Source organism: Suncus etruscus, chromosome 17, assembly GCF_024139225.1.
Source record: "Suncus etruscus isolate mSunEtr1 chromosome 17, mSunEtr1.pri.cur, whole genome shotgun sequence".
Taxonomy (NCBI): domain Eukaryota; kingdom Metazoa; phylum Chordata; class Mammalia; order Eulipotyphla; family Soricidae; genus Suncus; species Suncus etruscus.
In genome coordinates, this window is record NC_064864.1 from 45,541,781 (window position 1) to 45,554,524 (window position 12,744).

General features: G+C 57.4%; 1 protein-coding gene and 1 non-coding gene across 5 annotated transcripts; both read right to left on the reverse strand.

Moving 5' to 3' along the window:
- Positions 1-276: 276 nt before the first annotated feature.
- LOC125995465 (U6 spliceosomal RNA) lies at positions 277-384 on the reverse strand. The gene has a single exon (XR_007490987.1). It is a non-coding gene; the product is annotated as a U6 spliceosomal RNA (small nuclear RNA).
- Positions 385-4,310: 3,926 nt separating this feature from the next.
- On the reverse strand, positions 4,311-9,464 carry FGF8 (fibroblast growth factor 8). Of its 4 annotated transcripts, none has more exons than XM_049764347.1 (6): positions 9,433-9,464; positions 9,304-9,340; positions 8,862-8,948; positions 8,424-8,571; positions 5,402-5,508; positions 4,311-4,601 (listed from the first exon to the last, which is right to left on the reverse strand). In XM_049764347.1, exons 1-6 carry the CDS (start codon positions 9,462-9,464, stop codon positions 4,311-4,313), a joined length of 702 nt encoding a protein of 233 aa, XP_049620304.1. The 4 variants fall into 4 exon arrangements, with proteins under 4 accessions (XP_049620304.1, XP_049620303.1, XP_049620306.1 ...); XM_049764346.1 differs by having other exon boundaries at positions 8,424-8,604; XM_049764349.1 differs by lacking the exon at positions 8,862-8,948.
- Positions 9,465-12,744: the final 3,280 nt, after the last annotated feature.

Here is a 12,744-nt window from a genome sequence, read left to right on the forward strand (position 1 = left end):
GAATGCCAGCATTCTCAGACTCCAAAAAAACAACCTACTATACCAAATAACACACCAAACCCAAACAATTATTCCTATAGCTCAGAGCTGAATGGAGTCATCAGTCCCTTCTCTGCAGGCCGGCTTGGGTTAAGGAGCTTGCCCAGACCATTTTCCCTACTCTGCCTTGGAAGGACTCACTTAGTGCAGTTCTCTAGGACCAGGGAGGTGCTCAAATAGCTTTGCATGTAGGAGCCCAGGGTTCAGTCTCCAGCATTTCACAGTCCCCAGCCACTGATGGGAGCAACCACCCTCCAATATTTGCATGTCATTCTTGCCAGGGGGGCCATGCTAATCTTCTCTGTATCGTTCCAATTTTAGTATATGTGCTGCCAAAGCGAGCACTTCTACCCTCCAATATAAGCACTTGATTTCTTCTAATTTGTGAAAATGGGCACTACTCAAAGTGAGGTGGTAAGTGGAACTCTAAAAATTTGCATAACTGTATATTTTCTCTGAGCCCACTCCTTCCTCACTCACTAGAATGTAAACTCCAAAATGACAGGACTTTCCTGCTTTGCATCAGAACAGAGCCTCTGTCACAGAATAGACAGTGTCAATAATGAATGAATAAATGAATGGAATTCTGGAATGATCTACCATTCTCAAGAAAGAGTTTAGCTTGGGTACAGCAAGTTTTCAAATAGTATCATTTCATTCTAATTCATTTCATTCTGCCATTGATGGGGGAAGAAACTTGCCCCCATGACGTGACATCATCAGAGGACCTTCTTCCACCAAGTGTCTTTTCACTTGAATTACAACTTCCCAGAACTGAGTAAGCACATTAGTGATGACTGATTGTCATGGCCTTGACACTTGCTATGTGACTTCTGGGTCTTGGCTTGTCTAGCAGCAGATGGTGAACTCTGAGGTTCCTTGGGGTCAGCACATTCTAGAATGAGAACCTTGCCTGCTTCTATTCCTCCTCTGAAGGTAGAAGATAGGGATAGACAGAACCTGGGAAAGGAAGAAGAGAAACTCTTGCTCCTTCAGTCTCAAGATTTGAGGGAGGTGGGAAGGAGAGATAGGACAGTGCTTGCTTGCCTTGCACATGACTAATCTGAGTTCGATCCCTGGATCCCAAGCCCTGCCAGGAGATATACCTGACTGAGCACAGCCAAGTGTGACTCAAAAACAAATCAATTCAGGCAAAATCTTTGCTAGTTTTCAGTGCTCGGAGGATCATATGGGATGCCAAGGATCGAACCAGACTGGCTACATGCAAGGCAAACACCCTACCCGCTGGCTCCTTTGTTAGTTTTCACATGAAACAGTATGTGCTAGCTTAGACTTGGCAGGACTAGGCAGGACATCAGAGTCCAAGGTGAGGGAGGCCGGTTCCATCCTGGGAAGCTGGTCCTCTGAGGTGGCGCTAGAGGTAAGGTGTCTGCCTTGCAAGTGCTAGCCAAGGAAGGACCGCGGTTTGATCCCCCAGAGTCCCATATGGTCCCCCAAGCCAGGAGCAATTTCTGAGCGCTTAGCCAGGAGTAACCCCTAGCCAGGAGTAATCCCTGAGCATCAAATGGGTGTGGCCCGAAAAACCAAAAAAAAAAAAAAAAAGAAAGAAAGAAAGAAAGAAAAGAAAAGGAGCAGAGGTAGGGGTCAATACCAGGGACGAACCAAGAGGAAAGGACTGAGAGCCTCATGCACAAATCCCTGGCTGCAAATAGGTTCCCCGTGGCTTCCGGCCAGTCCTTTCTCTGCACAGTATTGAGTTAAGCACCATTCCAACACAGGGCGCAGAGCGGTGGCCTTTTGGCTAAGGACAGTCCCATTCTCCTCCCTTTTCTGGGCTCAGCAACAGTCCCCTGCTTGTTTTCCCCAAAATAAATGGGCAGAGCATATTGGACCAGCAATAACCCCTTGAAATCAGTTGTTATCACAGTTAACAACCAGTTTGGCTTCAGTTCAGGCTGTTAACTATCAGACCGCTAAGTGCCCGTAATGATTGATTCTTGGCCAGTCGCAGCTTGAGTGGGCTGTAAAACCCCATTAGCAGAGGCTCTGTGGAGGCAGCAGCGCAAAGATAAACAAGGTGGTGGGTGCTCCAGTCAGGTCCAGCCTCACTGTGCTTGCTCTGCTCTTCAGGGTCCTGGCCTGAGTCCTTCCCCAAACCCACCTTCCATCCATCACCACACAGCTGGTCCTCAGGATAGCCTCACCTCTTCCCCAGTCACCACCCAGGCCTGGTTCCACCCCAGCAGGGAGCATTTAGGAGGTGCCCAGCCCAAGACCAGCCTGGCCCCACTTTGTGACCAGGATCACAGGCAGGGAGAGCCTAACATTCCACCCCCCACCCCTAGACTCCCTCCCACCCTGTGTCTTCCCCCAGGAATTGCTCTCAAACAAATGAAATGTGGGTAATTACGGGGCTGGGGGCTGGACAGGGCCCTGCAGATGAAAGCGTTTCCTGGACGGGCGCTTCATTTGCATGGCATCAGAAGCTGCTCAGGAGGTGTGACTTTTCCCACAGTGAGACCCCAGCTCCTTGCACAATAAAGCCAGGCAGCTCACCCAGAATTAATTAAAGGAGGGAAGGGGGACAGAGTTGAGGAGGAGGCACTCAGAACTGGGAGAGCTGTCTGGACCCCCCCTTACCTCCAAGCCCCTGGTGGTCATGCACCAGAAGCCCCCTCTACCTTACCTGGAGCCTTCGGAGCCCTTCTCTACAGACAAACAGCACCACACAGGGGGTTGCTCAGGCTCTAAAATATTCACGTCCTCCCAGGGCCTAGATGGTCCATCCACCTGGATGGCCTGAGCCTAGTCCTTGTCTGGACTCTGGGAGGTCTAGGGGTGTCCTTCCTCAAAGCAGGTACCAAATGATAGGCCCAGAGGGAAAGGTCTCTGGGTTCATCCCGGATCAGCAGCATGCAAGGCAAATGCCCTGCCACTGTGTTATCACTCCATCCCCAAAGTTTGTTTTGACCTAGTTGTTGGACTATGGTGCCAGAGGTACCCTAATGTAGGTTAGCTCAGGAGCCAGAATAGAAGCCTGGGTAATGACTGTCTGAACATATACTCTCTAGAGTGCTGACTCTTCTGAGCATAGTGTGATGCCAACCTCACCACCAGTCCACCTCCAGACACATTCTTTACCTGGCTATTCTGGCCTTGGGCTGACACCACGCCCTGCTGTCTCCTAACCAGAGTGCCCTGGGCTTCCTCCTTCACAGGCTGACTTTCATGTTGACCTCCTGCTTGGCTTCCAGCTAAATCTGAGCCTGCTCTGGCCCAGTGTCTCAGTCCCCATCCCAGGTGCCTTTAGTCATTGCCATAGTCTGACCACAGCACCTTTTTTACACTATAGTTCAGCACCCTGGCTCCCAGCTAACTGGATCTCATCTAGTTCAGGCTCATCCCCTGCCACAACTGTCAGGCCCCAGCTCTAGGAGTCTGGAGTCTCCATCCTGGTTCCCTCTGCACCCATGGAGAAAGGCTTTCTTCTTGGTTTGGGGCCACACCCAGAGGTGCAGAAGGCTGACTCCTGAATGACTGTGTGCTGAGAATTCCAACTGGGTTGGCCACATGCAAAGCAAGTACCTTAGCCCTATACTAGGGATCTTCCTCCATCCTGTAGCCCTGGTCAGCCATCACTGCTGACCAGAGGACATTGGTCCTAACTCCTTTTCAGAGCCCACAGAAACTGTTGAGAGCCTCTTTTTGTCTTTTTTCCCTTTTTGTGTCCTTACCTAGGCCAATCCTTTGGTGACACTAGGGACAGCCGAGAGACAGAATTGGACCCATTCACTTTCTCTCCCAACGGTTCCCCCAGATGGAACAGGAGGGGTAGGGGATGTTCCTGCAGGACTCACTGTCCAACACACATTTTTTTCCCAACACACATTTTAAATTCACGAGTGAAACATACAGAATACTCGACCTTCCATCACAGCGCTCTACCCCTTTACTCCCTGGGCCCACCTGGGGTTAGTTTGGACAACTTGTCTCACAGGTGAGTGGGGATCCTCAGAGGTACTTTTGCAGGTGGAGAAAACGTAACCCCATGCACCTTGGGACCCGCCCCCAAAAGAATCCCAGTTGGGGCCACTCCTGGGCCTTCCCGATCGAAGAAGACAGACACCACAGCAGCCAAGTGGAATACAAAAATAGAGCCTCTCTTTCGTTTAAAAAAAAAAAAACAAAACAAAACAAAACCCAACAGCAAACGAAGACCCTCGGGGCTCCCCACATCTCCCCAGCTTCAGAAGTGCAGACCTTCTCTTGCTCGGCTTTCTCTCCTGGGGGGCACAAGGCACTGGGAGTGCCTATCGGGGCTCGGGGGCCCAAGTCCTCTGGCCGGCCCGCAGGCTGCGTGTGAAGGGCGGGTAGTTGAGGAACTCGAAGCGCAGGCTCTGCTCGGTGGTGTGGTGGCCGCGTGGCAGGCGCTTCATGAAGTGCACCTCGCGCTGGTGCTGGCGCGTCTTGCAGCCCCGACGTGGCCGGCCCTTGCGCGTGAAGGCCATGTACCAGCCCTCGTACTTGGCGTTCTGCAGGGCCGTGTAGTTGTTCTCCAGCACGATCTCCGTGAACACGCAGTCCTTGCCTTTGCCGTTGCTCTGCAGGTAGGAGGCCAGACACCGATGACTGGGCTCGCGCCCGAGCTCCCCCCATCCTTAGAGGCAGAGGGCAGGCGGCCCCAGACAGCAGGTGGGCACCCCAACAGATGGTGAGGTGGGCAGAGCTGCAGCCCCACCCCGTGCACGGGCACCCGCTCTCTAATCCCTCACAACCCGCAGCCCACCCGGCAGCTTCCTGTTCCCCCCCCCCCCCCCGGGGCAGCCTGACACATGGCCAGCTCTGGGGAGCCTCAACTCTGCAAGGCAGGCGAGGGCCCAGACCAGGCCCCGCCTGGCCTCCTGCCCACCAGTCTGGCCCGGCTCTCCCCACCTGCCCCCCACCCCGTCCCCTCAAGATGGTGGCTCCGGCTTCAAGCCGCCACCCTCAGGGGGAGGGGAGCCCTGCGAAACAACACTGAGCCCCAGAAGCCCAGGAAGCAGGAGCTCCAGGCTGGAGGGGAGCGTGACTAAAGGAGCCATTTCAGAGCTGGGCCGAGGGGCTGGGCCTGCGGCTTACTGAACATTCCAAATGCTGGTACCATGTAATTGGACATAATAGCAAAGCAATTTGGCGATTTGTTAAAAAGATATATGGAATTTACCGAACCCCCCTACGCACAGCCCCCCCCTGGCCTTCCTTCCTCCTCCTCCTGCCTTCACAACTTTTCATCTCTCCAGCAGCAAACCCCCCCCCCCCCCCAGTCATTAGATTACCCCAAGGTGGGCTTGTGTCTAGGGGCCACCTTGTGGAGATCTTGGAGAAGCCCAGCCCACGGCCTTGCTCCACTCCGAGGCCTCACCTTGGCGATCAGCTTCCCCTTCTTGTTCATGCAGATGTAGAGGCCGGTCTCAGCCCCTCGCACTCGGACCCTGCTCCCAAATGTGTCCGTCTCCACGATGAGCTTTGCTGTCAGGACAAGTGGAAGCTGTTACTGGAAGCTCCTCCTGATGGCCTCTGGCCACCTCCCCGCCCACATGGATTTCCCTCTCAGTGCCTGTGGTTCTAGGCATGGGTACCCAAGACAGCTCCCAGTTACTATCTGCTGAGCTGCTGAAAAAGTCCAAACCCCCTTCCTGGGTCTCAGAACCCTCTCACCTGGGTTTACAGAGGGAGCAGTGAACAAGATCATGGGGGATGTACTGGGTTCTCATACTGGTCTGGGGGTGCAGAGCAACTGAAAAGACCCTTTCAGACTTAGGCAGCAAAGACTTCAAGTTAGATGCAATGGGACTAGCCTTTCACTGGGAGCCAGAAGATGATGTCTTCCTACCCCCAACCCCCTCCAGATGAGATGGGGAGCCTGACAGAGAAGTGCTCCCACATACTGCCTGTTGTATCCCCAAGAGGCTCCAGCCTCTTGCAGTCACCATGGTACAGTTCTGCAGTGTCCACAGATAAGCAGCTAGGCCTCTCCCCCAGGTGGCCACTCTCTAATGGTGAAGAAGAGAAATCATGGCCCAGAGAGAGTCCAGAGGGGTTTGCATGCAGGAGGACTGGATTCAATCCTCAGTACTGCATAGTATCCCTAGCACCAAGGGAATAACCCCATCACAGAGCCAAGAGTGTTCCCAGCACAAATGTGGTTCACCCCCAGCCCCAAAAGAGGGGCCATTAGGAGTGGTTGCCTTTAAACTTGGAGGGCTGGGAGGCAGGAGCTGAATTCTAGGCCTTCTCCCCTGAGATAGTAGTTTCTGCCTTTGAGATTATTCCCAAAAGCGATGGGACCGAGGAAATTTAGCTGTTTGGCAGGGATAAGAAAGGGTTGGGCATTTGTCCTCCCTACTGCCTTCTTCAGCTCATAGAGAAAGCAGTTCAGGGGTTCTCACAGCTGCACCCCAGTCTGTACCACTTCCATGCCCCTTCTCCACCTCTGAAACTAATGGGGGGACAGGTTGGGTCCCAGATCAGCAAGGCAGATGTCCTGCCTGGACTCAACGGTGACTCCCTCTGCCCCTCCCAGAAGCCCAGTCCCCAGTCTGGCTCTGGGTCTGTGGGAGAATGTAGCTGTCACCTCCACCACCTCTCCCCAGACCCAGCCAGCTGGTCATTATCAGAGCAGGGACAGGCCCCACAGACAAGGCAGTGAGGGTGCTACAGTGCACACAGGCCAAAGAAGACAAGATGCCCTTGAAAAGGGCCCTTTCCTTCCTGGAGCCCCATAGGATGGAACCCAGATGCTTCATGAGGGAGAGGGTCAGAGAGACTATGATGTGGTTCTTTCTCCAGGCCCCGTGAGAGCCAGGAACCTCAGCTCCTTGTCCTGCAAGGAGCAAAATGGGCATCATACCTCTGTATCTGAAGATGGTCCCCCCCACCTCCTAGCCTCGGGAAAAGCCAAAAATGCAGGACCATTTGCTCCAAGGGAGCAAATCCTGGAGGACACAGGCAGCCCTTCCCTTTCCTTGGAAGCTGAGAAGGGCAAGTGAGCATTTCGGAGGGACAAAGGGATGGTGGCTGGTCCTACCAGCCCAGTGGGGAAGCAGGGCCACCAGGCCAGCTCCCCACCCCCCTGCCCACCCCGCCTCCGCAGCATCTACCCCCCCCCTCCAGGCCCTGATGGATCTAGAGAGTGGGAGCCGCAGTTTACAGCGGCTTTCCCAACCGACCGGGTTTTTGGAAAGCTTAACATTTTCAAACCTATCCTTCCACCCCAGTGACAGATTTATCCCAGGAAAATTATGTCTCCTTCTCCAGCTTTGAAGGGAAGTCAGCTACGTCGATGCAGAAAAAATGCAGCGAGACATACTCGATCCCCCAAACTGGCTGGAGAAGAGGAGAAAGTATTCAGGAAATGTTAAAAAAGGTGAAAGTAAGAAGAGTTTTAATCGCTCTGCCAGACGCGGGGGTCTCTCCAGAGATTCATAGAGAACAATCTTGAACTTCTTTTTTTAACATTTACAGACTCGCAACTCCTTTCAAACCCCACATCTGAAAAAAGGCTCGCTCTTTCTCTGTTTTATATCATTCTTCATTTTGCTTCCTAGCTCTTAAAACGCCTCACCTTTTTATTACATTTTAATAGAGTCTGCCCCTCTCCTTTCATGCTTGTTTAACTTGGTCATTATTTAAAGGTTTTTAAACTCACAATAAGCGCTCTCTAAAAACAACACCAGCCGCCCAGAGGGCTTGCTTTTCTCTTGGTACATCCCGGACTCTGGAAATGGGCCTTGTTTCCAGGCTGGGATATTGAATGTTTAAGAAATCAATCCTCAGTCTCTGGGCCGCCGCCGGTAGCTCCCGGATCCTTAGCACCCCACAGGAGGCCGGGGAGCCGCTCAAACCCCACATCCCCTCCCGGGTTCCTGGGATTTGGATGGGGGAGGGTGCTTTTCCAAGCGCTGCGCCCACGTCGAATCTGCCCAGGTGCTACTCGAAGTACTGAAAGGCTCACAGCACCGCAGGCTTTGGAAGAGCTGGGGGGCCTTTCTCGCCCTTCTCTTTTCCACCCTCCTTTCCTAGACCACGGTGACATATCCTCTTTCAAGAGCTTTCCGGGACCTGGGTCTTCTCCCCCTGAACCCTCCGCCTCCACCTGCAGCTGGGTGGAGAGTGGACAGGGAGGCTGCTTGGGATTTATTCATCTACTGGCCGGTCGGGGGAGCGACACCTGTGGGCTCCAACTCCCCAGTGTCTGCCCAGCCCTCTCCAGGCCAGCTGCCCAGTCTTTTATTATGACTATTATTATCATGATGATGGTGAGCCTGGGCCCATCCATTCCCGCCCCAGCTGCGGAGCCTGCAGACCCCCGCCAGTCAGTTCGGACGGACTGAGGGAGCCAGCCGTGGGTCCCGCAGGCTCCGGGGAGGCCTCGGGGCGCTTACCGAAGGGGTCGCCATCCTCTGCCATCGCGTTGATGCGCTTGTTGGCCAGGACCTGCACGTGTTTCCCGCTGGTGCGGCTGTAGAGCTGGTAGGTCCGGATGAGGCGGCGGCTGAGCTGATCCGTCACCAGGCTCTGCTCCCTCACATGCTGTGTAAAATTAGGTGAGGACTGAACAGTTACCTTTAGGAAATTGAAAAATACACAACACGCCATTATAATGCTACTCTGCCCAGGGGCCTCGGCGGCCCCCAGGGCCCGGCACCCGCCACCCGTGTCCCCCAAGCAGCCCGTAGGGGCCGGGAGTCTGGGCACCCACCCACCCACATGCCAGCTTAGGCCACCCCCACCGACCCAGGGGAAGCCGGGCAGACAGACAGACCCAGGCCGGCATGGGTGCGCCAGGGTTGGGATGGGGAGGAGGGGGGATCTGGACCCACCTGTTGGGGCACACCCTGGGACTCCCGGCCAGCTCGGAACAGGGAAGCGAGCTCCCTGCCCAGCGCAGGCCCCCCGCCCGGGCCTTCCTAGAAGAGCAGGGCGCTGTTCAGTAGGGGGTCAGCGCTCCCCGACCCCTGACATGTGTAAGACGCCGACGGAGCCAACGCGGGGCGGGACGGGGCGCGCGGGGACCCTCCCTCCGGCTCGGGACAGCCGTCGCCTCCCCGGCCCGGTCAGGTGTGCCGCCCGCCCGCCCGCCGGGGTTCCCCTGCGCGTCGGGGGTCCTCGCTGCGTGCCACCCGCGGCCGGGCGCTCCCTCTCTGTGTCTGGCTGGGTCTGCGCCGCGCCGGGGCGCGTCCTCGGGGCTCCCCCACGGCCCGGCCGCACCTGGCCCGCCCGCCGCCCTCGCCGGGCCCCCGCCTGGCGCGCGGGGCGCCTCACCTGGGCTCGGAGGCAGAGCAGCAGCAAGTGCACCAGCCTGGGGAGACAAAAGCGGGCGGGGAGAGAGGGCGCGGGTGAGCGGCGAGCGCGGCGCGGGCGCGGGGGGCGCGGGGCGGCGGCCGTACTCACAGGCAGCGCAGCGCGGCGCGGGGGCTGCCCATGGCGCGGCGGGGCTCACCCGGGAGCCGAGCCGGGGCGGCGGCGGCGGCGGCCGAGGGGCGCGGGCGGGCGGGCGGCGGGCGGGCGCCCCGCGGCCAGGGAGGGCGAAGCGGCTCGCGGGTCCCGGGGAGCGAGCAGCTGACCGCGCGAGCCGCTGGCCGCTGGCTGCTCGGCTCGGGAGCCGGCCGGGCGGGAGGGTAACGGGCCGGCCGGGGGGGAAGGGGAAGGGGAGGGCGGGCGGGGTGGGGCGGGGGGCGCCGCACCGGGCGCGAGGGGGGAGCGCGGGGCGGGCGGCCGGCCGGAGCCCGCAAGCCCCGGGCGGGGAGCGGGGGGCCGGGACGCCGCCCGGGGCGGGGGCGGGGCGGGCCGGGGCGGGGCGGCCGGCGGGTCTGGGATTGGGGGTCCGGGAGAGATAGAGGAGGGGTCTGGGGAGCCGCGGGAAGGCCGGGGACGGTCCGGGTGGGCACCTCCCCCGGCCCCCTTTGCGCCCCTGTCGCGCGCTCCCGTGGTCCCGACGCGCGGGACTGATTGGGGGGCGCCGCGCGCTCCGTGGGGTTCCCAGACCCCCCGAGGGGTCTCCGCTGAGTCCGGACTCCCTCCCCCGTGGAACCGGACCGTTTTGGACCCAGGCGGTGGGGCTCCCTCCATACAGGGCTCCCGGAACCCCTTGTCTTTGGGGAAATGACCGCTCGCACGCACCGGGCGCGGACGCTAGTCTCTCGGGCAGAGCGTGCGGCTGCGCCCCGAATTCCACTCCTCTCCATCTTTCTGCTGCTCTCCAGAGTCAGTCTCCAAGGCCCAAAGAGCGACAAATGTCTCCCATCATACGTGTCCCTGACGCACACACAAGCCCTGAAAGTTCAGAAGGGCCAGGAGCCAGCCACCCGCGGGGCCAGCCCAGCAGTCCCTGGCAGAACCACACACACACACCCCGAAGTCTCTGCCAAACACATAGACCCAGAACCGGGGCCGAGTAGTCAGAAATAAAGACAACAAAGACGGACCACATTGGTGAACTCTAGCTATCTGCAGACCTACTGTGCCCAAGAGACTGTCAACCATCAGAAAGACGAGCCAGAGTTAGGAGATGGGGGCTTGACCCAGTCAGGGCTGGGTGTTTCCCAGCCCCTTATAGCTCCCGCAGGGCCTTCTAGAACTGCCAAATCACCCACTTCTTCCGGGGCAGCCTGGGTGGGCAGCAGTATCCTTCTTTCCATAGAGACTGTGCCCTGCAGATCACGTAGGGGCATAGTTGTCCCCCCTGCTGTCCCCTTTCTCTTGCCCATTTCTCTGCTGGTAGGGCTGGAGGGATTGGACCCGAGAGACACTCGAACATATCCACCATCTACCACCGCCTGCCTGGCCCTTCCTGGCTTCCAGCCCTAACACCAAGCCTGTACCTAATAATGCAGAGGGGGCTTTGCCTCGAGTTGGGGTATCCATGGCTGAACTTCCTGTGCCCACCTACTGCCTGCCTGCCCTTCCAGGAATCTGTTCACTGAGCTGCTCTTGCCCCCACAGAACTCCAAGCAGAGAACCATCAGCTCCAAACTTGCAGTCCTGGCCCAGAGTTGGGGAGAGTGGTTCTGGTTTGGGAGGTTTGCTAGAGAGGCTCCCCAACAGTGCTGCAGATCACCAGGGCTAAGCTCAGCAATGGTGGAGGCCATGCAGTGGTGGGGATTAATCTGGGGCCCGGGCATGTCAGTTAGTCGTGTGTTCTAACCCTTGAGCTAGCCCCCCAGTCCAGGTTGTTCTGGAGTGATTATGTGGGATCCCAGCCCATTGCCCTGCACAGTTTCTACAGGGAGACTTGTCTTCAGCCCTCCCAAAGAGATCAACTGTAGCACCCCTATTTATCTGTCTCTCTCCTCTGAACCCCACTGGCACCTTTGTGAGAGTCAGATGAGGGACTCCTGCTTGCCCGCATCCAGACTAGACTTTTCTTACTGCTCTCGGTAGTCAGAGGCGCGCGTGGGAGCTTCACCAACTAGAAGAGGCACAGCCGCAAGCAGTAAAGGCACCATCCTCTTAACCTCTTGCCCTTGACAATGTCTGTGTAGGGCACTAGAGGAGAAGACTAGAATTTTCACTAGAATGAGAGAAGGACCGGAGAGATAGCGTTTTTGCCTTGCGTGCAGAAGGATGGTGGTTCGAATCCCAGCATCCCATATGGTCCCTGGAGCCTGCCAGGAATGATTTCTGAGCGTAGAGCCAGGAGGAACCTCTGAGTGCTACCGGGTGTGACCCCCCTCCCCCCCAAAAAAAAAATGAGAGGGGAAGAGAGCAAAGCCACAGGCAGAAAGGGACCCCTCTCTCAACCAGGGACACTGCCCTCTAAAAAGGCAGATGAGACCCACAGGAGCAGGATGAAAGTTGGGGTGAGGCTGACGAGCCCATCGTGTGTGTGTGTGTGTGTGTGTGTGTATAGCTCCACCAGAGTCATTCTGAGCACCTGCCTTATGTGAAGGGGGTATGGGGCCAGAAGCCTGGCTCCGACCAGCCTCCTAACCTGGATGATTTTACCCACCCACCTCCCTGCCCCTAAGGAGCGGGAGCTGGTCGTTCTGGGCCAACAGGGAGAGGAGTTTAGGACCTTCAACTCTACAAATTGGCCTCTACAGGATGAGAGCGCTCCCCAAGTTGTCGTCGGATCTTTTCCTTTGGAGGGGTGGGAGGAATTCTTATCATCTCCCCCCAAAACCAGTGTGTGGAGAGGGAGGGGGCACACGGGGACACCCTTCGCCGCAGAGGCCGGGTCTGCCCGGCACGCCCCAGTGAGTGACAGATGCAAATAAGCCGCCGGTGCCCCAGCAGGCCGCCCGCTCCCTCCCCGGCTCGCTGGTTCTTCTCCGGGCCGGCCTTCTCCTTCTTTATCTTATCAAAGCCCCGTAATTACAATCGCTATTTTGTTTCCTCGAATCTGCAATCAGAGCTCCTGGGCCCAGATGAGCGAGCGCCTGTCAACCTGATCGCTGAGTGACAGCCGGGCCACCTTTCTCGGCTGCCCCCACACTCGGCAAACACAAACACACACAAAACACACACACACACACACACGTCCTACCCTCCTGCAAACACAAACACACACTTCTCGCCAACACAAACAATCCCTCTCTACAAACTGGTCCTCGTGGGGACCCAAACACACACCTCCAGCCTCTTTCCAAAAGCATCCCTCATCGTCTTCTTCGTCGTCGTCGTCCCCTCCACCTCCGCCCCAGTGCTCCCGCCGCCCCTCAAATCCACACCCGCTGGCGCGCTGTGGCTACGCGCGCCACCCGC

Excerpts from the sequence above, each read along its gene's own strand:
- FGF8 (XM_049764346.1), bottom strand. The coding sequence starts at position 9,464 with ATGGGCAGCCCCCGCGCCGCGCTGCGCTGCCT. Across the intron at positions 5,509-8,423 it reads AGAGGATGGCGACCCCTTCG|CAAAGCTCATCGTGGAGACG; the intron begins GTAAGCGCCCCG and ends TTGTCCTGACAG. Across the intron at positions 4,602-5,401 it reads AGGGGAAGCTGATCGCCAAG|AGCAACGGCAAAGGCAAGGA; the intron begins GTGAGGCCTCGG and ends TCCTACCTGCAG.